The sequence below is a fragment of the Puma concolor genome, chromosome C1 (assembly GCF_028749965.1).
Source record: "Puma concolor isolate L17-30 chromosome C1, mPumCon1.1.hap2, whole genome shotgun sequence".
NCBI lineage: Eukaryota > Metazoa > Chordata > Mammalia > Carnivora > Felidae > Puma > Puma concolor.
Window position 1 is genome coordinate 6,953,918 of NC_141674.1, and position 24,319 is coordinate 6,978,236.

The 24,319-nt window shown below is 54.8% G+C and overlaps 1 protein-coding gene across 2 annotated transcripts in view; it reads right to left on the reverse strand.

Annotated features, from left to right (window-relative positions):
* Positions 1-16,970: 16,970 nt before the first annotated feature.
* Positions 16,971-24,319, reverse strand: part of CTNNBIP1 (catenin beta interacting protein 1) — a 51,221-nt gene continuing 43,872 nt past the window's right edge. For both annotated transcript variants that reach the window (XM_086715615.1, XM_086715614.1), the window contains exon 5: positions 16,971-19,386. In XM_086715615.1, the coding sequence (XP_086571741.1) occupies positions 19,328-19,386 (59 nt within the window). In that variant the 3' untranslated portion in view covers positions 16,971-19,327. The remainder of the gene's footprint in view (positions 19,387-24,319) is intronic.

A 24,319-nucleotide genomic window follows, 5' to 3' on the forward strand; every position in this document is an offset into this window, starting at 1 on the left:
AGAGAGAGAGAGAGAGAGAGAGAGAGCGTGCGCGCGCAAGCCCTGTACAGGATCCTGCAGCTTGGAGTTGACCTGGTCCACCACAGAAGTGGGGCTGGGCCACCTTGCAGCTGTTATCAGGCCATGGGAGGCACCCTCAGCTAGACTCTGTTCCTCACCAAGACCGTCATTCCCCGGTCCAGAGTTGCTGAGAGGAGGAAACGTGGTCACGTGCGGGAAAACTCTTTGCCAGGAAGCTGAACCGCTCTCGGGTGGCGTGTTAAGCCATCTGTAAGCACAGTGCGCTCGAGGCCAGTGTTGGTGAGGTTGAGCTGGAGGCAGGTAAGCGGTCATTGTGGCCACTCCGTGGATGATGTGCTTGGGAGCCAGCCCACTTGGGGGCTGCAGAAGACAGATGTGGGAATCTTAGAGCCACCGATTACAAAGGCCCCCAGATACTAAAATCACAGCCCCCAGCACCACCACAGGCGTCCCCCTGGGGCCCTGGAAGGTTCCAGGTCTGGCCCCACCTCTGTCTTCTGCTGGCCTGGCCACGCCTCTCCATTGCTGTAAGAAGGGATAGTTAATGGGGGACAAAAGCAGCAGAGACTCCAGTTGGACCCCTGGACTCAAACCCATCTCTATCTGTTTCCTTTCCTTTTGCAAAATTTCAATTCATTTTGTTTTAGGGCTGTATTAAATAGTTACACGGTTCCAAAGTCAAATCCAGAAAACAAGGTGCTCAGAAAAGTCTAGTTCCATTCCTGTCTCCTCCTCCCTGTCCCTTCCTGCCCATAAAATTACCATTTTGTCTATTTTTGGCTTATCCTTCCACTGTGGGTTTTTAAAATACAAGCAAGGATTTGAATATATTTCTCTCCCCTTTCTTAGATCAAAAGAGGCATATCACATCCGCATCTTGCTTTCTTTTCGCCTAATAAAATATCCTGGAGATGTCTCCATCTCGGTATCCCTTTCATAGCTGCATTGTACTCTTGTATGGTGTGATATTCTGATATAATAAGAAACAGATAGGGGTGCCTGGGTGCCTCAGTCGGTTAAGCGTCTGACTTCAGCTCAGGTCATGATCTCACAGCTCGTGAGTTCGAGCCCCGTGTTGGGCTCTGTGCTGACAGCTCAGAGCCTGGAGCCTGCTTTGCATTCTGTGTCTCCCTCTCTCTCTGACTCTCCCCCACTTGTGCTATAACTCCCTCTCTCTCTCTCTCAAAAATAAATAAACATTAAAAAAAAAAAGAAATAGATAATCGTTCATCATCTTCAATTCCTAGCACAGGGCTGCTAAATCCCTTGGAATTTCCTGGGTGAGAGAAGCATATTTTACTGTCACGAGGCAACTCTAGGTGGGCTCCTGGATGGCTTCTGAATATGGGCCGGTCACCAGAATAACCAAGCCAAGATGAGAAGCTTGGAACTTTCAGCCCCACCCCCACCAATTTGGGGGAAGGCAGGAGGGCTGGAGATCAAGGTAATGATCAATCACGCCGATGTGATGAAACCTCCACAAAAATGCCCAGACTACAGAGAGCTTCTGTGTTAGTGAACACGTCCACATGCCCTTAACTCTTCAGGGACAGTAGCTCCTGTGCTGGGGACCCTTCCACACCTTGCCCAATGTACTTCTCATCGGGCTGTTCACTTGTATCCTTTATAATAGCCTTGACAATAAACTGGCAAATGTAAATAAAGCATCTCCCCGAGTTTTGTGAGCCCTTATGGCAAAAAACTGAACCTAAGGAGAGGGTCATGGGAACCCCTGGAATTGCAGCCAAGTTGAACAGAAGTGGGGGTCACCTGGGAACCCACTACTTGAAATTGGCATCTGAAGTGGGGGCAGTGTGAGACTGAGCCCTTAACCTGTGGGGTCTGTGCTGACTCTAGGCAGTTCGTGTCAGAACTGAATTGAATCGTAGGACACCTAGGTGCTGTCTGCCGAGAATCAGAGAATTGCCTGGTGTGGAAAACCCACACATTTGGTGTCAGAAGTGTGACATACGGATAAAGTTTCTATGTCTGACCTATAAACACGTAGTGTTTTCCTTCGTGTGGATATACTGGAATTCACTTAATCGGTCCTCTATTAATGACTACTTCTCCCCCACTGATGGGTTGTTCCTAGTCTTTTGTTTTACAAAGAGAGTTGCAGTGAGCCTTTTTGTGTCCTGCTAACTGTGTGGATTGCTACCTCTTAGGTAAGGCCCTGCGTCTCTCCAATGTCAGTATCTCATCTGTAAAACAGCGATAAGTCAGTGCCTACCTCAGTGGGGGTTGTGAGGAATAGATGAGCCAACACACAACATTAGCTGTCATTATTGTTCATTAGCGTCCATGGCCCAGAGCTTCAAGTCTCTCTCTGGCAGTGGCAGGAGCCCTGACTTAGGAAGGGACGTTCCTGTGGTCTCCAGGGAGTCAGAATGAGGCCTGAGGGTTTGTTTCAGCCTCTCCCTAGTGCTTTCTGTGGCTCTCTATTTGCAAAGGAAGCAGGAATTCCCATGCATGCAGCATCAGCTATCACTGCCTACTGAGAATTTCCAAAGAAGGAAAACCTCACTTTCCGTGGAGGCTGAGCAGCTTGCTTTTGCACCCCCAAAAGGCAGGACAAGGTTGGGGTTTCCTACTTATGCTTCCTCCTAAAGGTAACACACAGCATATTCTCCTTCTCTCTTTGAAGGGGCAGCTGGGGAAGACACAGGACCTACTCATTTCTCTGGGTGATGGAGGGGAGGAGGGTGGCTATTTCATTCCGCAGCATGAATCATACACCCGATGCATCATGCACACACACAATATATGAACAAACATGATCCCTCTGTGGATGCACAAGTCAGACGTGATGTGCCCTGTCTGTACATAACCTCTCAACAGACAGGACTGGACCAGGTTTCCTGGGAAGAGCAAGGGAGGAGGGAAAAAACAGAACAGCTTCCCCAGCTGAACAGCACCTCAGAGGAAGTACGCCAGTGCTCGGGCATAGTGGAGGCAGCACCAGACCCGGGTTCCATCCGTAGCTCCATCATGGTTCCTGGAATTGAGAGAGGGGGTAGGATAAAGGGGCTTCAAAAAACAGGAGGAACAGGGGTGCCTGGGTGGCTCAGTCGGTTGGGCGTCCCACTTCAGCTCAGGTCATGATCTCACCGTTTGTGGGTTCGAGCCCCGCGTCGGGCTCTGTGCTGACGGCTCGGAGCCTGGAGCCTGCTTCCGATTCTGTGTCTCTGCCTCTCTCTGCCCCCCCCCCAGCTCACGCTCTGTCTCTGTCTCTCTCTCTCTCTCCAAAATAAATAAACATTTAAAAAAGCGTTTTAATAGGAGGAATGTCTTACTCACATGGTCTGGATGCAGAAAGACCTGGGTTCCAGTTATTAGCAGAAAAGACCAGAAACTGTGAGCTTCTGCTTCCTTATCTGCAAAGTGGGCATAATAATAATAATGATGCCCCCTTTGGATTGTTGGGAAGATTGAACGAAAGGCTGCATAGAAAGGGTTTAGCTCGTAGTAGAGCTCAATTAGCGGTAACTGCTCTCGCGGCGATGATATACGGGAATCCGCTTTGAACCATCTGAGGAGATGACAATGGATATAACTGCTTTCACACAGCCCTTTACAGTTTGCCCTTGCTTAGCATACTCCTTTTTTCAAATGGCGTCGATAAACTTTGGGGCCTCACAGCAACCTTCCTGATAGAGGTTTTCATTCTTCCTTATTTAATTGATGGGAAGCAGGAGTTCACAGGGGTTAGTCAGTGTAGAATTAGTAGACCTGGACTCAGGTGAGGCTCCCCCGTGTTTTTGTGCTTCTTCCTTCCCCCAAGGCTCCCTGGGCCAGCAAGCACCAACAAAAATCGAGAGCCAGACTTCAGAAGTTCTGACTCTTTCAAGCCTCCAGCTCATTTACTTGCTCAGAATTACTTCTCTTTTTCTCCTTTCTCATCTGTGTGGCAGGGATTAACCATCCAGAGATCAGAATAGTGTTTGCTGTGTGCCAGCCTGCACGAAGCATTCTTTTTTTTTTTTTTAATGTTTATTTTTGAGAGAGAGAGAGAGAGAGAGAGATGCAGAGTGCAAGCAGGGAAGGGGGCAGAGAGAGAAGGAGACACAGCATCCGAAGCAGGCTCCAGGCTCTGAGCTGTCAGCACAGAGCCCGACGTGGGGCTCGAACTCACGAACCGCGAGATCGTGACCTGAGCTGAAGTTGAACGCCTAACCGACTGAGCCACCCAGGCGCCCCTGCAGGAAGCATTCTGTGTGCATTTTCTGATTTCGTGCTAGCAGTGATCATGAGCAACGAACACAGTTTTATCCTTCTTTTATAGAGGACAACACAGGGGCTGAAAGAGGTGAAGTAATCTGCCCCAGGCCACACGGCTAAGTGGTTGAGTCAGGATTTGAACCTAGATCTTTCTGGCTCCAAAGCAGAAACTCTTACCCATGACACTATTATCTCCCAGAAGCCGCCTGATGGCGAAAGTTTCTGCAAGGCCCTGGAAAGTCAGAGGACATAAGATGGAGAACTGCTCGGCTGATCCCCGTCTGGCGCGTGATGTGGCGGGTGGTCAGGACTGAGCCAAGAAGTTCGGCGGAGCATGAGGGAAGCAGGTGACCTGACCAGGGACCCCCTGCTCCGTCCCAAAGGGCAGCCAAGAAGCCCCCTCTATGTAAGGACAGACTTGTCCTGATCACCCCAGGCTGGCTCCCACCCTCACACACACGTGCAGACATGGCCTTCTCACCTGCACGCAAACCTCTTCAGGTTACCCGCTCTTTCTGGGACCTTCTCACGTGACCCAGAGTCTGCCACTTCCTAGCTCTGTGGCCTCTCCCCTGTTTTGTCATCTATAAAATGGGGATCATAATTGACACTTGCCTTATAGGGATGCTGTGTGTTTTAAATGTGGTAACGCACGGAAAGCACTCAGCACTGGTCTGGCACACTGTGAGTGCTCGTACATGTGGGTATCATTCCAGTGAGGACACTATCGGTCACAGGTGGACAGGGAGGGGTATGGGGTGGGGGGGAGATTAACCCTCTCCTCTTCGCACCACCCCCCCCCCCCCCCAGTCCTGCTGCTTTAAGACCCCTGAGGCCTGAGGCCTTGTTTGTCTGACCAGGAAGGCTGAGCGAGGTCGCTTCCTCCCAGAACCTCCGTTCCCTCTGGTCCTGACCCAGGGCCCCAGCCGTCTTCAGGGCCTGGAACATCAAAGCAGGCCTTGCTGACACAGGCCTGACACTGTCCCACTGTCCTTTCAGCCTATAGGAAAAGCAGGGGAAGGTAATGCTTACCTACAGAGGGACTTCTGCCCCAGCCCCTTTCTGCACAGCTCAGGCCTCCTGTTTCCAGGGCCCCTTGGGCCTCAAGGGGCAGCAGAAAAGTGGGGGGAGTCCTGCCTCTTCCCTCTTCCCCAGCCAACCTCACTGAGTTGCAGCGCTCGGCTTTGATCATCTGAGGACACTGATTTAGAGGATGCAAATGAGGAGCATGTCTGTTGGAGGAAGATTGTCTTCTCGGGAACAGCAGATAGTTCTTCGAGAATTCTCAATGAGCCTTGCGTTGACTGGCTTGGCAGGAGCCACAGGGAGGGGGGCAAATTGCAGGAAAGTGCTGAGCAGGTAGGACCTCTCGCTCTCTTTCCCGGGCCAGGGAGGCAGGGGAAACCTAGCGGCTGGAGGGGCGGGGAAGGAACCAGCCGAGGAGTCTGTTAATCCTACTGCCACCTCACCTCCGCCCCTGTCTTCACAGGCCCCGCTAGGTGCAGTGATAGGCGACAAGGGAAGGGGACTTGACCTGCAGGCTGACTCCCTCTCTGCGTCCGTCCGCTGCAGCCAGCTGGAAGCTGGAAGAAGAGGGGAGAGGCAGATGGGGAGGCCAAGGCCAAGGAGCCTCGAACACGCGACGAGGGGCGGGGTGGCTCTGCCTGACGTTAGCTGGGCAGGCAAGGCTGCGAGTTGGGACTAAAGCTCACGCCAGCCGCCTCCAGGCCTGAGCAGGGCGCCTTCCTGCCGAAGGAGGCAAGCACCTGCGTCGGGGGGAGACAGCCTGTCCCTGGAGTCACAGAGGCACAAGGCACTCAGGCCTGCGTGCTGAGAGGGCAGAAGGAAGAGAGGCCAAAGAGCACACTTATCCGCCCTTCTGAGGGGGGTTTGCCCCTGTCGCTGGCCTTGACCACCACCCCAGGCATGGAGGAGGAGAGGTTGCCCCATTTAGCCTTAAGCCTCCAAATTGACTCCAACCTGCCCCAGGGCCCCAGATAATGGCAGTGCTATATGAGTCACCCCCCACGCCCCAATCACAAGAATTCCTGCCACCCCGGGGTGGGCATCTGCCAAGGTGGAAAGGTCTGGATTCCTCTCCCCTTCGACGCCCTCACTTGCCTATGGCTCCAAAGATCAGGCCTGGGTGCTTGACTCTGGAAAGGATCCGACCAGGGCTCCCCGCCATCCATCCCCATCCCCAAGGCTCCCCCCATAACTCCCCTCTGAGCAGGGCGAAGGAGAAACATGTTAATTTGCTCATCTTTGCTAATTTGAAAAGGAGCATAAACAGTAGAGCTCAGTTGCACTGCACTGCCGAGGGTGTAGTTTAAGTCCAATTATGTGCTATTAGTGTATTTGCTCTTTGTTCCCGTGGCATATTAATTGCAGGTCTAGTATTGTGGCAATTAACACAATTATGGGCCCTCTCTTCCGGCAGGCCACAATCCACATGCTTTCGGCCAAGGAACTGGGCCGGTAAGATGGAGGGAGGGGCCCGCCGGGGGAAATGCCCACCGTTATGGGTTGGATCGCGTCCCTCCGAAAACCAGACGCTGAAGTCTTAACCCCTAGAACCTCCGAATGCGCCCTTGTCCGCAGACAGGATCTCTACAGAAGTGATCTGAGTTAAAATGAGGTCACCGGGGCGGACCTAATCCAATAGGACAGGGGTCCTCGCGAAAAGGGACCGTGTAGCCACACAGAAGAGACCAGGGAGAAGCCCAGGGGAGAGGCCTGGAGCACGTCCTCCCGCACCGCCCTCAGAAGGAGCCGACCCTCCTCGCGCCTTGATTTTGGATTTCTGGCCTCCGGAGCTGTGAGACAGTCTGTTTCTGTTGTTTCAGCCGCCTCCAGTGTTTCAAAAGGTAGCCCGAGCGAACTCGCAGACCCAGCTCTGTCCCAGGCAGAGTCTCCCCCACCCCAGGGGCAGGGGGACAAGGAAGGCCGGTGAGAGAGAACACCAGCATTGCTCTCTGCTTGGAAGTCTCAAGGGCATCAGCAGGGATAGTCAGCGCCTCCCTCCCACAAGACACCTCTTCCCAGGGCTTGTCTATCAATGTCACCTCTGTTCTCCTGGCCCCTGGGCCTTCATTCTTCATGGAACTGCCACTGGGGCTCCTTCTCCTCTCTGTGCCCATCTCTAATTAGTCACCTGGCTTGGCCAATCCCGGGTGAATCACTTCCTTTGCCTTTGGCGTCCCTTTACCCTGGAAGGTAAACAGTGTATGTATTTTCCTGGTCAGGGCAGTTATAATGATCAGGTATCTGCACAGAGCTTTACAGCTTAAAAGGTACTTAGCAAAGACCCGTTCTCTTTCCCCACGTACAACAATCCCGTGGGGGTTGATATTACTTCTTATTTTACAGATGGGGAAACTGAGGCTTGGAGAAGTCACATGCAACCCTTAAGTGACAAGTAACAGGACTCGGAACCTGAGCTCTGATCTTATACCTCGCGCTCTTCCTCCACAGCAGCAGTTCTTATGGAATGTTCTATGGAACATTTAAGAAACTTAAGAGTTCTGGGGTGCCTGGGCGGCTCGGTCGGTTGAGCGTCCGACTTCAGCTCAGCTCAGCTCATGATCTCACGGTTCATGGGTTTGAAGCCCCTCATCAGGCTCACTGCTGTCAGCGCAGAACTCGCTTTGGACCCTTTGTCCCCCCCCCCCCCCCCCCGCTCTCTGGCCCTCCCCCACTCTCATCTTCTCTCTCTCCCCCCCACCAAAATAAATAAACATTCAAAAAATAAATAAATAACAACAACAACAAAAAAAACCCTTAAGAGTTCTGTGGTCAAATAGATGAGGGAGAAGCGAAATGAAATGAAATGGATCATCGCAGGACTTTTCAGAACCTTCAGACCGTCCAAAAGAGCGGGTACAGCATGCAACGTTTTCGAGCTTTCTTTGGCTTTTGTGGGACACCTGCTGTTCCAGATGGGGCTTCGTGACATCGCGGGAGTGCTCTGGGATGGCAAAACCAGGTCGAAACGGGGGAGAAGAAAACTCTGGTCTCCAGCTCAGTGGGAGGGTCCCCTTCCTACCCCTGTTCCTCCTCCCCACCCAGGGCAGGCTGGCTGAGCACCAGGGCTGGAGTCACTGTGGGATTTCCTCACTCAGAGGTTCAGCCGGCACCAGAGGCTAGTCGTGGACAGTTGGTCCCTGCCCACACGGCATTCTCCCCTTTAGGTACCACCACTGCCCCCTGCATGTGGTTCTGGTGGTGATCTCGATACTCCACTCCAGCCACAGCAGCTGTGGGTTGGCCCAGTGGGTTGGCACACTACCCAAGGAGGGCCAACCAAAGACTGCCCTGGGTTGGGGGCACTGAGAGAAAGCATCTTTCCTCTCACTGAAGCTGCCAGGAGCTGGGTTCTGCTATCAGGGGAGCTCAGTCCGAAAGGAGATGACGGGGCCAAAATGCAGTAAAGGAGAAACCAGCAGACGTGGATTTAGAGGGAGAGAAGGTTCTGGAAGCATCGAGTCCCCAGTTCCCATCCCTGAGGCCCTGGTTCCCACAGCAATTGCCTTAATCCTATGAACTACCTCCCCCACCAAAGTGAGCCAGTTGGAGCTGGGTTTTGGTTGCTTGCAAACCAAAAAGTCCTGACCACGGCCGGCCGCCCTGCCCCATGAGTAGCCCAGAATTGTGGGTGCCGGGGCCCAGCCCCGCCGAAAGGTGCCCTGAGGCCTCAGCCAGAGAAACAGGTCCTTTCGGACAGTTGTCGGGACAACTTTCGCTCAGAAAATGGCGTCACTGTCCCTGTGGGTCACAGAAGGCTCGGCAGAGGAGCCATCTCAAGGTCAAGATTATTCATTCATTTAAAAATCAAACGTTCATTGAGAGCCCACGATATATCAGGTACATGTCACTGGGGACACAGCAGAAATTGTTGGACAAGGGCCCCGCTCCCACGAGCTTCCCTTCTAGCGGAGCAGATATTTCAGACAAAGAAAAGAGAGCACGTCAGAGACTAGAAAGCAAAACAAGGTGGTCAGTTGAGAACCTCTGAGGGAGTGGGGCACCTGGACGGGTCAGCCGGCTAAGCATCTGACTCTTGATTTCGGCTCAGGTCACGACCTCCTGGTTCATGGGATCAAGCCCCGAGTCAGGCTCTGCACTGACAGTGGGGAGCCTGCTTGGGATTTTCTCTCTCCTCTCTCTATGTCTCCCTCCCTGCTGGTGCTCTCTTTCTCTCTCTCTCTCTCAAAATAAACAAATAAATAAACATTAAAAAAAAAAAAAAAAGAACAGGGCACCTGGGTGGCTCAGTCGGTTAAGCGGCCGACTTCGGCTCAGGTCATGATCTTGCAGTTTGTGAGTTCGAGACCCGCATCGGGCTCTGGGCTGACGGCTCGGAGCCTGGAGCCTGCTTCGGATTCTGTGTCTCCCTCTCTCTGCCCCTCCCCAGCTCATGCTCTGTCTCCCTCTCTCAAAAATAAATAAACATTAAAAAAAAAAAAAAAAAAAAAAAAGACCCTCTGAGGGGGTGTTACGATCTGAACGTTTGCGCTCCCCCCAGAATTGCATGTTGACATCCTAACACCCGATGTGGTGATGTTAGGAGGTGGGGTCGTGGGGAGGGGATTAGGTCATGAGGACAGAGCTGTCATGAATGGGGTTAGTGCCCTCTAAAAGACAGCCCACAGAGCTCCCTCGGCCTCCCCATCATGGGAGGACACAGAAGGCAGAAGCGGGAAAGAGGCCCTCACCAGAACCTGACCACGCTGGCCCCCTAACCTTGGGCTGCGAGAAATGAATTTCTGTTGTTTGCAAGCCACCCAGCGTGTGGGATTTTGTTACAGCAGCCGGAGGAGACTGAGACGGGGGGGGGGGGGGGTGACATTTAAGCCGACAACTGAAAGGTGAGGATTCAGTCGTGTGGGAAAAACGCGACAGGAGGAAGCAACAGGGCGGGCTTGGCATGGCTGGGGGACTGGAGGCTGGGCTTCAAGAGCGGGGGACAGCGCAGGGAGATGAGATCAGAGATCACCCGGGGCCGGGTCCCTGCCCGGAGTGCCCGCAACAGGGAGGGGAGATTTTTATCCTGAGTGCAAAGGGCAGCCACTGCCCTGTAGAGTCCGGGGTGGGGACCCGGGCGGTCACCGGTGTTTTCTCAGGCCCCAGAGAAACGAGCAGCTCCCAGACACGACCTTTCAGCGGAGCCCTCGAGCTGGGAGTGGGACAGAGTGTTCTCAGCTACGGCAGGAGTCAGAAGCCACACAGCTCCGAAGGCTCAAGATCACTGAGGCAACGCAGTGGTCCGGGGAGGCCGGCCGACGGTGGAGAAACAAACAGACTCAAGAGCCCCAGGGCAGCAAACCGCGCACTTCCTTCCTCGCGTGTGGACTGGCTGGGGCCTTGCCAGGACACAGGCTGACGGGGCAGCCACCTCCAGAACGTTCCCGGGAGGCCCTCAAAGCCTCCACCTGCAGGGGCGCCTGGGAGGCTCAGTCAGTTAAGCCTCTGACTCTTGATTTCCGCCCAGGTGGCGATCTCACGGTTCGCGAGATCAAGTCCCGCCTGAGGCTCTGCTCTGGGCGTGGAGCCTGCTTAAGATCCTCTCTCTCCTCATGCCCCCCACTCGCACGCTCTCTCTTTTCTTTGAAGATAAACAAAGGGCTTCGGCCTGCAGGGACCCGTCACTTCTACCCATACTTCACGGGCTAAAGCAAGCCAGGGCCACCATTACTGAAAAGGAGGAGAGGAGGACACAACGCTCCCACCCGCCTGGAGGGTAGAGGCCAAGAGGGTCTGAGGATCAGCGCTGGCTCCCACAACCCTGTTTTACAGATGGGAAACTGAGGCTCAGACACACGGAATAGAATCAGCCAGGGTTAGTGGACTGGTGGTGGTCGTCCGGTGCTCTCTCCGCGGTGCCCTGTCCTCCCCTCACCCTCCCGGCCTCCTCTCCTGCCTAATGCCCTTTAAGAGCTTAATCCCCTAAACCTGAGCTTGTCCTGGCTCTCGGAGGGCGGGACAGGGTACTGGGACACCCCCTTTCCTCTTTCCTCTCCCTCTGGGGAGAGGGCCCTGAGTGGGTCACACAGCCTGGGGAGCGGGTGGCAAGAACAGGGCCATCCAGCGCCAGCAGGAACCCACTAGGCCGGGTAGGTAATGGGGGCCTCCTGGGTTTCCAGCCCGAACCCCGGGGCTTGCCCTGACACATCTCTCCATATGTTTCCTCCTTCTGAAGCAGCTTCCTGGGCTTCTCGGCTGCCCTCTCTTGGTCTGGTTACTGGGGAGGAACCAGGGACCGGCCAGGGCACCCACGGGCCTCTGCTATCACCTTGGCCTCACCCCAGCATGAGCTGCACGGCATGGCAGCGAGAAGGACGGCCCCCAGGCAGGTGCAGGAGCTCTGGGGACCCTCCTGACCGCCTCAGCTCCCTGAGGACAAGCCTGGGCATGCCAGCCGTGTTCTGCCTCCTCAGTGACCGGGGAGAGGCGGAGGCGGGGGGCTTCCTTTGCTGCCGGACGCTGCTCGGTTGCAGCCTATTTCCAGGTCGGTCTGCCCCAGCAGCCTCGGAGACCACAGGGCAAGGCTCCGTCTCTCATCTCTGCCTCCTCGGCTCGCGCACAGCAGGTCCTGGGTCAGCAGATCCTGACTGGCTAGATGCCCGGCAGGGGCTCAGTGGTGCAGCTGGGCTGGGTTAACTCTCCGGGAGTCTGGAGAAGTCTGGGGGTCATCCAGGTGGCTCAGGGTTCACCCCCCTCTGGAGCAAGCTGTGAGAGCTATGAAGGAAGGTTCTGGATAAAAACCTTGAGGGACCAGAGTCCAGGCTGCCCACTGCCACCCGCCCCCCCCCCCCCCCCCCGCCAGGGTTTGGCTTTTCTGAAGTCTAGGCAGTTCCACGTGGAGTGTGGGGATGATTCAGCCAGAGAAACGTTCCCGGACCACCTTCTCTTGGGAGGCTGGACCATCCCCCCCAGACAGATTTCCAAGGGGAGGGCCAGCAGGAGCAGGGCTGAGCAGGGTGGGTGGGTCAGGCTATTTCTGAGGGAGCACGGAGCCAGCTGCGCCAGGAGTCGCCCACTGAGGCCAGCGAGGCTGCTTCGGGCACTATGGCGGTGGGTAGGGGTGTAGGAGCGGCCGAGGGGGAGGCAGGCCCCACCTGGGGCTGTCCCCCCTATCCCCTCAGCCGGGCCCCCCTTCTCCACTCACAGCTGAGCCCCCAGCACGCCCGGGGCCGGGCTGTGCTGAGTCTGGCTCCCCAGGGTGGTCGGTGTTTTGCTTTCACACAAGGGCTCATGAGGATGTGCGGTGGAGGGTAAACAAAGAGCTATTTTTATCGCCTCATTGTTTCCTCTCTCAGCATCCTAGCTCCCAGGCCAAGGGACACCTCAGTCCTCCCTCCTCACACCCGCCCGCCCGCCCGCCACAGGCTCTGGCCTGCCAGGTGCCCCCAACCAGGCCACCGCGCTCTCCCTCAGGGGCGGCCTCAGAGCCAGTCCACAGATGGTGGCCGAGAGTCTGGGAAGGGACACAGAGGGCGCCAGAGCCAGGCCTGGGAGCCCCATGGCCGCCCCGGGTGTCCCAGCCTGTCTCCCCCCACCCCCCGACACCTGGCTGTATCGACCCATGGCCTGTTCAGAAGAAACCCCTAGAGCTGCCCCAGCCCCTGCCTCAGGTGAGGTCGAAGTTGGGGGCACCTACCGCCTGACCAGGGGGGACCTACCGCTTGACCGGGGGGACCCCGCTGCTGCAGCTCACATAGTCACTCCAGGCAGCAACCCTGAGATAGAGCCATTACTACTTCCGTGTTCCACATTGGGAAGCAGGCTTGACAACGTCACGTGACTTGTCCCCATCAAACAGCTTGTAACGGGGCAGAGCCTGGACTGGAACCCAGGTCTGTGCAGCTGAGCCCAGAGCCCAGGAGGGCCTCCCCGACAGCAGCTACTGCCTGAGGCCTACAGGGGCATCATCCCACTGCTCGGGCTTCAGTGCCGGGAGGGAACCCTGGGGGCCCCGGGGAGGCTGAGGTCTGTGACCCGATCTGAGATCTGGGAGGGCCCAAAGGAGGGCAGGGAGGGAGGGGTGCCGGGGGCTCGGGGCTCGGGGCTCCGTAGCTCCCCGTCCTCCTCCTCCTGTTTGCTCCGAAGCAGAGCCCGTCTGCAGTGGGAAGGAGCCTCTGGCTGTGATGGGTTTTTTTTAACCACTTGATCATGATCAAGGATTTAATTTTATCCCCTTCTCTGGCTGGCTCTGATTCTATTTGGAGTTCAAGCACGAGCTAGTGAGCAGGAGGGCTCCCTGGAAGACAGGACGCCTGCCCCCAGACTCGGCGAGGCCCCTCCTTGCCTGTCCAGCCTCCACAAGGTCCCTCCGGGGGTCCCCCTCGGCTCTGCAGTTTCCGGAAGGCTGAGGGACGTTCCAATTAACGCCCTTCTCCCCGCCTCCTCCCCCTGCCCTGCAAAGCTGCTTAGCGGAGGAAGAGGCCTGGGGTGGGTCAGGGAGCAGGAGGCAGCTCTGTCCCTATGAAGGGATCGTCTTAGCCTTTTCCTCCTCATCAAAAAAGCATTTAACAAGCACTGATTGGACCTGGGGCCACACTGCTCCCCTCCAGGAGCTGCACACAGGCCTCGTGCCGAATGACTTCTAAGCAGAGGCGATGGGGGTGTGAGCCAGTGACCACCCACTGTGGGCAGGTCTCTGCTAAACTAGTCATTTGCATCAGCTCATAATTCTCAGCAACAGCCTCATCCCCATGAGGGATAGACGCTCTTGTTTTTTGGTGGGTTTTTTTTTCCATTTTTTGGCAGATCTCGTTCTCAATCCCACCAGCCGGCCTCCAGGGCCCTCACTGTCTTCCCAGCTCCCGGCTACGGGGACATAAAGGTTTATACTGTGGCGGTAAACAGTACAAACCCGGGTCAAAAGAGGATTCTGTCTGGCAGGGGTTGGGTTCAAAGCATTCTTGCGTAGAATCTGTCGAAGGTGCAATTGTTTTTATTATTATTCCCATTTTACCGATGAGCAAGTGAAGGCCGAGGCCGGTGCCAGAGCACAGAGGTCACGGTAGGGAGGCAGGGCTCCCATGCGAGCCTGCAGTCCCTCATCTCTGAGCTCTGTCGCTGACCTCACGTGGGGACAGGCGTCTTCGAGGCTAGGCTGCCAGACGCTGGCCAGGGGCTGCGGAGAAGGGAGGAGCGCTGACCTTGAAGCAAATTATGTTATTTCCTCATCTGTAAAATGGGGACAATACCATCCTTGCCTCACACACGACTGAAGATGGCAGAAATACAGGGCTGTGCACCCGCACACGGGCAGCACCCGACACACGTTCCCTGCGTTGTTGAGACCAGGACGAGGGAGTTACCTGCATAAAAGATGGGTGTGGAAAACCTCCCTCCCTCAAGGGCCGAGGCCAAAGGCCAAGAGGGGGAAAGTCTCACAAGTTCTGGGTCTGAAGTCGCCTCCTGGGACTGTGTACGTGGGGCCAGCCTCCCCCACAGGTGTGCAAACAAGGCAGCCCAGGCAGGGCAGGATGGGGCTCAGGCCCTGTCAGCGGCTCTCCCGACCTCCTTGCCGGGCAGGACCGCCCGGTCCCTCTGGGAAACCGGTCTCCAACGTCAAGGAGAGAAGTGAAGGCCGGGCACCTGCTGATATTCAAAAAGCATCTCACTGCCTTTATCCTTTAAGGAGGCCTTTGTTTAAATTAGGGCTAGCAGTTGTCGTCCCCACAAGCCTCCCAAATCTCCTCAACACCCAGTTATTGCCCAAGGAAAGGGAGTTCCTTCAGTAGAGAGAGAGAGAAGCGTGTTTTCTAAACGCGGCCTCGGGTCAGTCTATTTCCGGGAAAGGGGTGGGTGCGGAGGGCAACAGGGACGTTGAGAGAGTGATGACTGGCCCGTGTGGGTGTGGCAGGTGGGTAGTGGTAGGGCTCCCGGCTCCGGGAGCTGGCTCCTGCCCCCACCACTGAACCAGGTGCCCCAGAGGGATCGGTTTCCCTGCTACAAAGGGCCCTGTTCAAAGGCTGGAACAGCCTGGATTCTCGAAGCTGCCAGTCACCTGCAGGGACAGGGAAAAGCACTTCATAACTCAACCGCCCTCTCCCCCAGGGCTGGGAAACACCAACAAAAGGCAGGGTACTCTGCCCCCCCCTCTTCTCAGCTCACCCGGCCTCCCCCAGACTCAGCCTGGCCTCCGGCTGCCTCAGGCCTCAGCAGACCCGATCCCAGTGGTTGTCGTCATTTCTGGCTGCATGCACCTGTACCCAGGAAGGTGAACCCAGAAGGCCGCCTGCTGTGTGGGCCGAGGGACCCTGAAAGATGCCACGCGGCCCCCAGTGTGTTTCCTGGGCCTGCTGTGGTGTCCCAACTCCTCTTTCTTGCTGGCCTAATTCCCACAAGAGACACAACCGAGTTAGACAACTCTGGGAGGGCGCCTCCCTCCCGGGTCCGCTCCCAGGGTCTCTGCTGGGGGCTGGGCAGTGGCACCAGGGCCAGTCAGCGCCTCCCCCTGCTCAACTGCTCAGTGTAGAAGAGCAGATTAATGCCAAGGTTAACTCCCGACAGTGCAAATCAGAACACAAGTAATTTACCTAACGTGAGCCCTTGGAGATTGTGTCTCTGTAATGTCTGGCTAACACAGCTGTCTTTTTAAAAATTTTTTCCTCGGGGCACCTGGGTGGCTCAGTCGGTTAAGCGTCTGACTTCGGCTCGGGTCATGATCTTGCGGTTCGTGAGTTTGAGCCCCGCGTCGGGCTCTGTGCTGACAGCTCGGAGCCTGGAGCCTGCTTCGGATTCTGTGTCGCCCTCTCTCTCTGCCCCTCCCCCCTCATCCTCTGTCTCTCTCTCTCGCTCTCTCTCAAAAATAAATAAACATTCAAATAAATAAGAACCTACAGAGAAAGGCAGGCCAACTCCAAGTAAAATACCCTGGAGGGTATCCAAGCAAAGCCTAGACAAGCCCTTTTTAGAGATCTTTCAGAGGTGACGCACATCTGGTCACCGTGTGGCCTGTTAGGCGGCCTTCAACATCTCTCCCAACGCTAAGAGTGAATGATGTCGATTGGGCTGTCCGTCCTCAGAGTCTATAAACCCCACAGCGTTTAGCTCCCAGTGAAACTCTTTGAAAAGGAAATAGAAGGAGGGAGTCCATGTAAGTGGGAAAAAAAAAAAAAAAAAAAAAAAAAAAAAGAAGACCTAAAATGGGATGATGAAGGGTGGAAATGAAACATTCTAGAAAATGCTTCCAAAGCAAAAATTCCCAAAGCAGAAATGATTTCAGCTTCTAAACTTGAATATACAGCTGAACAGCAATAAATCTCCCATTTCTGGGATGACGGAGGGGCCGGATATTCTGTTTGGACTTTTGTTACAAGTAGCCCAAGACCACTGCCATCACACAGGGGGCTGGGGTGTCTAGGATGGAAGGGCCCCCGCACTCTTGCAGGTGCCCAGTGTCTGCTCGAGAGCACAGAGGGGCAAGGTCACCTCTGAAGGCTGACCTCAGTCCAATAGAAGACGGTATCAGAATCTCCAGGTCAAAAGGGGGGGCTCAGCCTTCCAGGGACTTGTCAGCTGGGCAGATCTCAGAATTCTTCCAAGCCCCGAGTCACCCTCCAGGTCACAGACAATCAAACTAGCAAACATGGTGTTTTCGACCCTCCCTGTGGTGCCTCCTTGGGGAGAGAGGGCCCAGCAGCGGAGCCCATGCGACATGGGGCAATCAGCGAACGCACCCAACTCCGAGGGAGGTAACTCAGCTCACACACCAAGCTATTAAAAATCTTTATTGTTAATTTTTTTTTCTCCAACAGATATATTTTCAGTTGAAATATGGAGCCACAGAAACACCTTCACTTTTCGTGTTCAGATGGCAAGACAGACCGGGGCCATTGCTGTTACAAGAGGGAGGCCCTGTGACCTTGACAAGGACAGGCTGGGGCACAGACACACCACTGGCCTGGACACAGACCCTTTATGGGAGCTGCAGGTACACAGAGAGGGGGAAAATGGCAACCTGGTACTGGCACCTGGTGACAGATGTCATAACCTGGGGGGAGGGGGCTCGCAAAAGCTGACCTTTCCCCAGGGGCTCAGCTGGAGGCAGGACACTGAGAGTGAAAGTGTGTGTGTGCTCACACATGCGCCAACTGCCTCTCCTGGAGGAGGATGCTCTCGGGCCCCTGTTGGTGCCTCCATAGTCCCCGCTCCCTGGGGATCGACACTCTTTGAAGGTTAACCTAACCAGGTCAGCTAACCAGGCCCACGTGCGGAGGAGGTCAGGGCCATCTAAGCTGTGACACGCGAGTCCTTCTGGGGCAAGGCTCACACACAGCACAGCACAAGACATCCACATGGCCCCAGGGCAGCTCCTGTGATCCGTACAGCCCCAGCCCTGAGAAGGGGGAGTCTGGCTCTGAGAATCTTCTCTTGGCTCTGGGTACCTGGGGCAAAACGGGGGCCTCAGCCATTTACCGTCTCGGGGGAGGGTCCAGGCTCCCGGTCCCTGAGGTCCCCATCTTCCTCCACCTCCCCACCCAGACTCCACTCTGGTGAGAGGCACAGGGAGAAGGCCAGGCTCCCCCCGAGGGAAGGAGGAGGGCAGGTGGGAAGACCTGGGGCTCTCACCGCCCCTCAAATCCGGCTGCTCTGCCTCTGTGTCTCTGGGGACCCGGGCCGAGGGCCGGCCTGGTGGAACCTGCTCAGCGAAGGCCCGGCCAGCTGTCTCAGTCGGCACTTCAGAAGCAAACAATGTCTGTTGCAGGCTGACATGGAGAGGGACCCTTCCGTCGGATATGAGGACTCCAAGCCCGGGCCAGGGCCTACTGCCCAGCGGCAGGTACCCTGGGAGCCTGGCTGGCAGAGGTCAGGGCCGGGTGTGGAGACCTAAAGGCCTCCCGGGCCTTGTGAGCCAAGCTGGGGCCTTTGTGGGGGTTCCGGGCTCCCGGGCAGAGACCTCTGCTCCACTGTGGGGTCTCACAGCCAGGAGCAGCTCCTGCCCTTTACCGGAGGAGCCCCAGATGAGGCTTCAGGAAGTAGATATGGAGGGATCGGCTGAAAGGTCAGAGCCACCCGCTGCTCTACTCAGCAGGGACAGGCCAGAGAGGCCCAGCCCCACGCGGAGGGGAGCCCCACAGCTCCCCCAGGAAGGGGGCCTGGCCGGGTGCCAACGCATGGAAGTGATGAACATAAATCCTGGCTAATGGTCACCTCTAAGCTCTGGTCTGCTCCTACAGGACAGCACAAACCTCCTCGGGGGCCCTCTTTTCCAGCTGTAGACCCTGCATGGGGCCTCGGAGGTCCCCTTGCCAGTGGAGCCCGGTGTGGGCATTAGAGCAAATGCACTCTCCAGGTGGACCCCCGGACTGGAGAGACACCGCCCGTGCGGCCGAGCCGGGGGCGCCCCTGGAAACGGGAGTCGCAGATGAGCCAATGAGAAACCAAACACAAACACACATATCAAAATCAAATCAAATGCAAACACAAACAAAACACGTGAAAGCAGCAGCAAGCTCTTTGTGTAATAAATATTGCAAAGCGCACTTGGTTTCTTTTTTTTTTTTCTTTTCAAGTCAAATATAACAACCAATGTCCCAAACCCTGTTTTCAGCATTGAAAAGAGAGAAGCTGTTGCTATCAGCAGAACACCTGCAGCCAATCAAAGAAAAAAAAAAAAAACAACACCGTTTCCCACTAGCTGGCCAATCAGAATCCTTTTCCAGTTTAAGCAGCCAATCGGGCCTCTTCACATTCCTAAAAAGTGACCTAAATAAAGCACCAGATCTCGGAGAGCTTCCTGGGAAGCCATATACCGAGGAGCAAATTAAAAAAAAAAAAAAAAAAAAAAAAAAAGTCAGAAATAAAAATAAAAGGTTTCTGTTGGTCAAGATTTAAAAATAAAAGGGTTTCTTCCTGCAGCCAATCATGAGTCCGTCCCTTTAAGCCAATTGTAACTGCACCACCGGTGCCTCCTTCGGTGCCAGCCCTGCTGAGTGACCCTGGAGTGGGGTAGGGTAGGGTGTAGGGGCAGGGGGAATCGGGAAGGTGATCTGCTGCCACTCGGCTGGCCGAGGTCCACACAGATCTCTTGGCCCTTGCCAGCTTCCAGGGTGTTCCAAGGGGTTCACAGCTACTGCCTCCGGTCCTCCGTCTCCGACCTGGAAAATGCCATCACCACGTCCTCCGCACCTGCACACCAGGAGGAAAGAGCTGTTGGTTGGGCCTCGGGTGTCAGGCTGCAATGGGGGCGGGGCAAGGTGGCTCGGGCGCCCGTGACAGCGTTAGTCCAGCACAGTGCCAACTGCTTCCAAAGCAGCCAACCGCCTCCTCTCTGGGCCTTTCCTACGGCCTGGCCAGGGGACACGCCACCATAGGGTGGCAGGGCTGCGGGGGCGAGCCTCAGAGGCTTGCTCAAGGCTATGCCACTGAGAAGCCCGTCTGACACGCACCCAGGGCTGCAGGTCCCAGAGTAGGGCTCTGCTCACATCGCTTCCTCCCAGGTCACCAAAACCAGAGGCCTTCGGGAACCTTCCTTTTTCTTCTGCAGACTCGCGTCTTGATCCTTTGGAGGTTCATTAGGATTTCTAATAGCCATCCCTCTTTGCCCACACCTAGCACCTGCTCAAAAGAGCACAGCCAGGCCCATTTCTGGCCTGCAGCCAGCCTGGCTCCTACAGAGATAGATAATAGCCATAATCTTTATTATTGTTATTTTTAAACATGGATTTGAGATTCTGGTCCAGGAACCCATGAAATCACTTCCTTTGTCTTGTTTTCCATAAGACAGGCTCTGACATGCAGCCAGAAAAGGCAAGAGGGAGGAGGGAAAGAGTTCAAAACACTGACCTGCCGTGGCTACCCAGAGCTGCTCAGGCAGAAGGAGGCCGAAGGCAAGTGAGCTGACCAGCAGGTCCCGACCCCTGCTGGACCTGGCCCTCCCTGGGGCCTACGGCTTTCTCCCCTTTTTTTTTTTCCTTCCTTCCTTCCTTCCTTCCTTCCTTCCTTCCTTCCTTCCTCGTATCTGTTTTTAGTTTTATTAAAGCTTATTTATTTATTTTTGGGGGCGGGGAGGCAGAGAGAGGGGGGAGAGAGAGAGAATCCCAAGCAGGCTCTGTGCAGAGCCTGACGTGGGGTTCGAACCCACGAACCTCGAGATCATGACCTGAGCCAAAGTTGGACGCTTAGCCGACTGAGCCACCCAGGCGCCCCTTAAGATTAAAAAAAAAAAAAAATCTCTACACTCAACTTGGGGCTCGAACTTACGACCCCAAGATCAGGAGTCAGTACGTTTACCGACTGAACCAGCCAGGCCCCCCTCCCCTTTTTCTAAAGGGCAATTCGTGGTCAGGCCCTGAACAATAATCAGCTGCCGTGGCCTTTCTGACAGACTTCTCTTCTGTCCTGCCGGAGGGGATGTCCCCAGGAGGGGAGGATGAGAAGAACAGACACAGGCAAGGCCACGGAAGAGGGGGCGGGTGCGGGTAGTTCGTGGCTGAGCTTCCGGCCTGTGAAACGGGGTCCGCCTTGCCCCCCACCCCCCGCATGGCGCTGGCCGTCTTCCTCCACGCCGCCTCCTCCTTCTTGCTGCCCCTGGAAACCGAGGGGTGGGGGAGCCCCCCAGCTGTGGTGCTGCAGGAGGAGGGTCCTCACACAAGGAGGCAACGTCGCGGACGTGTGCCTTTGGCCGTCAGGTCGCCACGGTGCTGTCAGGGGAGCCAACCCTGCCGCTCGCACCCCAACCTGCCTTGACGCGTTTCTGCCGTGACCCGCACAACTTCTATTCCTGAGAAGGGGAACAAGCTCCCGGGAAGAAGCTCAAATCCTCTGACTTCTTGGGATGGGGGGCTCCTTTGCTTGGGAAGCCCTACGAATCCTTCCCCTGTCTTCTCGGGAACATTCTGTCCTCGCCTCAGTCCTAGGACCACGAAATATCCCTGCAGGCAGAATTTTCCTAGCAACCACAGAATCCAAGATGACATCACACCCTGCATGGCAGCTGAGCTGGTCACCTAGCAGATGCCGGCTCTTCCCCGGGCGATGGGGGGGGGGGCAGGTGGGGGCGGAGAGGCAGCCACTTGCTCCTTTCCTTGCCTGCCTCGTGGGCTTTCTCACGGGGACCTTAAGCCTCTGGACTGAGCCGCAGGCACAAAAGTAGCCCTGGCCACCCCGGGAGGGAACGGTGAGTCTGCGGAGGGAACGACCACGGGCTCCCGACCCCGCAGGCTGCCTGGTGTGCACACCTGGGCTAGGCTCTGAGTTGGGGAAGGAAGTGACCTCCTCAAGGTCACACAGGGACCCCAGTGACTATTTAGCATGACACCTGAAGGTGGAAGAGGATCTGCCAGGGTCCCGCTGGTGCCACAGTGCCAGCTGGTCGCCCGTCCCTGGCTGGGGTGGGGACATCAGCAGCCTGCATTTTTAGAGCCTCCCACTCTGCTGCGGGAGCTGGGTGTGGAGAGGGCCCGCGGAGCTGCCGCCCAGCCCGTGCCCTGTTCTGTTCCCAAAGGACCGGCTGTCTTCCGGGCCTCGCCAAGCGGGGCAGGCCCTTCCAGAGCGTCGTCTGATCTCTCCTTATCAGTGGCTGGCCTGCACTACGAGGGCCTGGCCAGGAAGCACACAGGCCTCCGGGCAAGGATGCTGCTCCCCTCCCTCCTCTTCTCCGGGAAATCTGGGCCAGCCACCTACCAGGGAGGGCGCGCTGCTCGCTTAGCTGGCAGAATGGAGCTCTTAGAGCTTCAGAGCCAGGAAGGGCCTCAGGTTGGTCCCTGCTGTCCTTCCTCCTTTAAGGTTCAGTATGCGGCAGCTCCCTTGGGTGCAATGTTGCCGGCAATCACAAGGCTCAGAACAGGAAGGCCCATCCTGCCGCCTCCAGGCTGTCCGCTAGGTTTCCTATACCATTTTACAGATGAGGCTGTGTCCACCCCATTGTTACCTCTGCTGACACTGTCTGGACTCGGGCCCGAGCTTTTGTGCACCCCTTTCTGCTGGATGCAGGTGAGCACAGGAGGGGAGAAGCTGGCGAGCCTCCTGCTCACACTCTCGGACACACTGAAAGATAAAGATGGCCAAAACCAAGGGTGTCTGGGCGGCTCAGTCGGTTAAGCGTCTGACTCTTGATTTCGGCTCGGGTCACAATCTCACGGTTCATGGGATCGAGCCCTGCACTGGGCTCTGTGCTGACAGGGTGGAGCCTGCTTGGGACACTCTCTCTCTCTCTCTCTCTCTCTCTCTCTCTCTCTCTCTCTCTCTCCCCCTCCCCGGCTCACACTCTCTCTCTCTCAAAATAAATAAATAAACATTAAAAAAAAAAAAAAAAGATGGCCAAAACCAGGTGAAAGCATCATGGGAAAAGAGAACCACACCAGTATCTCTTATGAATATAGATATTCATTATACCTGTGTTATGCAAAAACATTCAACAAAGTACTAGCAAACCATACAGCAATATATAAAAAGGATTATATACTCTGAACAAGTGAGATTTATCCCAAGATATGCAAGGGTGTTCTAACCCCTGAAAATCAACTCGTGTATTACAGCCTACCAATACAAAAACAGGGACGAAAACCATACAATGGTCTGAATAACACAGAAAATACATCTGACAAAATTCAACACCCCTTCATGGGAAGACCCTCCCTCAACACATCTGGTATAGAAGGGAGCTTTCTCAATCTGATAAAGGGCATTTATTAAAATCCCACAGCTGTGATCACCCTTAATGGTGAAAAACTGGAAGCTTCCCCCCATTTCAAGGATGTTTGCTCCTGTCGCTTTTTTTTAAAATTTTTTTTAAATGTTCATTTACTTTTGAGAGAGAGGGAGAGAGAGAGAGAGATGTAGAGTGTGAGCGGGGCAGGGGCAGAGAGAGAGGGAGACATAGAATCCGAAGCAGGCTCCAGGCTGTTAGCACAGAGCCCGATGCGGGGCTCAAACTCACAAACCGCGAGATCATGACCAGAGCTGAAGTCGGACGCTTAACCGACTGAGCCACCCAGGCGCCCCAAAATCCTATCACTTCTATTCAGTGTTGAGTTGAAGGTTCTATCCAGGGCAACTAGGCAAGGAAACAAAAGATATCCAAATTGGAAAGGAAGAAGTAAAACCATATTTGTAGATGACATGGTTCTTGTATATAGAAAATCCTAAGGAATTCACTGAAAACTATTAGGACTAATAAATAGTTTGAAGTTGCAGGATACAAAATCAATATATAAACACTGTTTGTATTTCTTCTTTTTTATTTTAATGTTTATTAATTTTTTGAGAGAGAGAGAGAGAGACAGAGAGCGAGTGGGGGAGGGGCAGAGAGCGAGGGGGACACAGAATTCAAAGCAGGCTCCAGGCTCTGAGCTGTCAGCACAGACCCTGACGCAGGACTTGAACTCACAAACTACGAGATCATGACCTGAGTCAAGTCGGACGCTTAACCGACCGAGCCACCCAGGCGCCCCTCATTGTTTGTATTTCTATACACTAGCAATGAAGAATCTGAAGATGAAATTAAGAAAATTTCATTTATGGGGTACCTGGGTCACTCAGTTGGTTAAGCATCTGACTTCGGTTCAGGTCATGATCTCATGGTTGGTAAGTTCGAGCCCCACGTCGGGCTCTGTGTGGACAGCTCAGAGCCTGGAGCCTGTTTCAAATTCTGTGTCTCCTCTCTACCCTCCCTTGCTCATGTTCTGTCTCTTTCTCTCTCTCAAAAATAAACATTAAAAATTTTTTTAAAAAAGAAAATTTCATTTACAATAGCATCAAAAATAATAAAATACTTAGGAATAAATTGGACAAATGGACTGTAGAACTTGTACTGAGAAAAGTACAAAACATCACTGTTGACAACATCCTGGAAAGGCAGTCAACACAACTCCTATCAAAATCCCAGCTGGCCTTTTTTGCAGAAATTGACAAGCTGCTCCTAAAATTCACATGGAAAATGCAGAGGATCCAGAACGGCCAAAATTGTCTTGAGAAAGAAGAACAAAGTTGGACTCACGCTTTGGGATTGTATCATTTACTCCAAGGCCACAATAGACAAGACAGGGTGGTACTGGTGTTAAGGGTAGACAGGCTGATCAATAGAACCGACCTGAAAGTTCAAAAATAAATCCCCCCACTT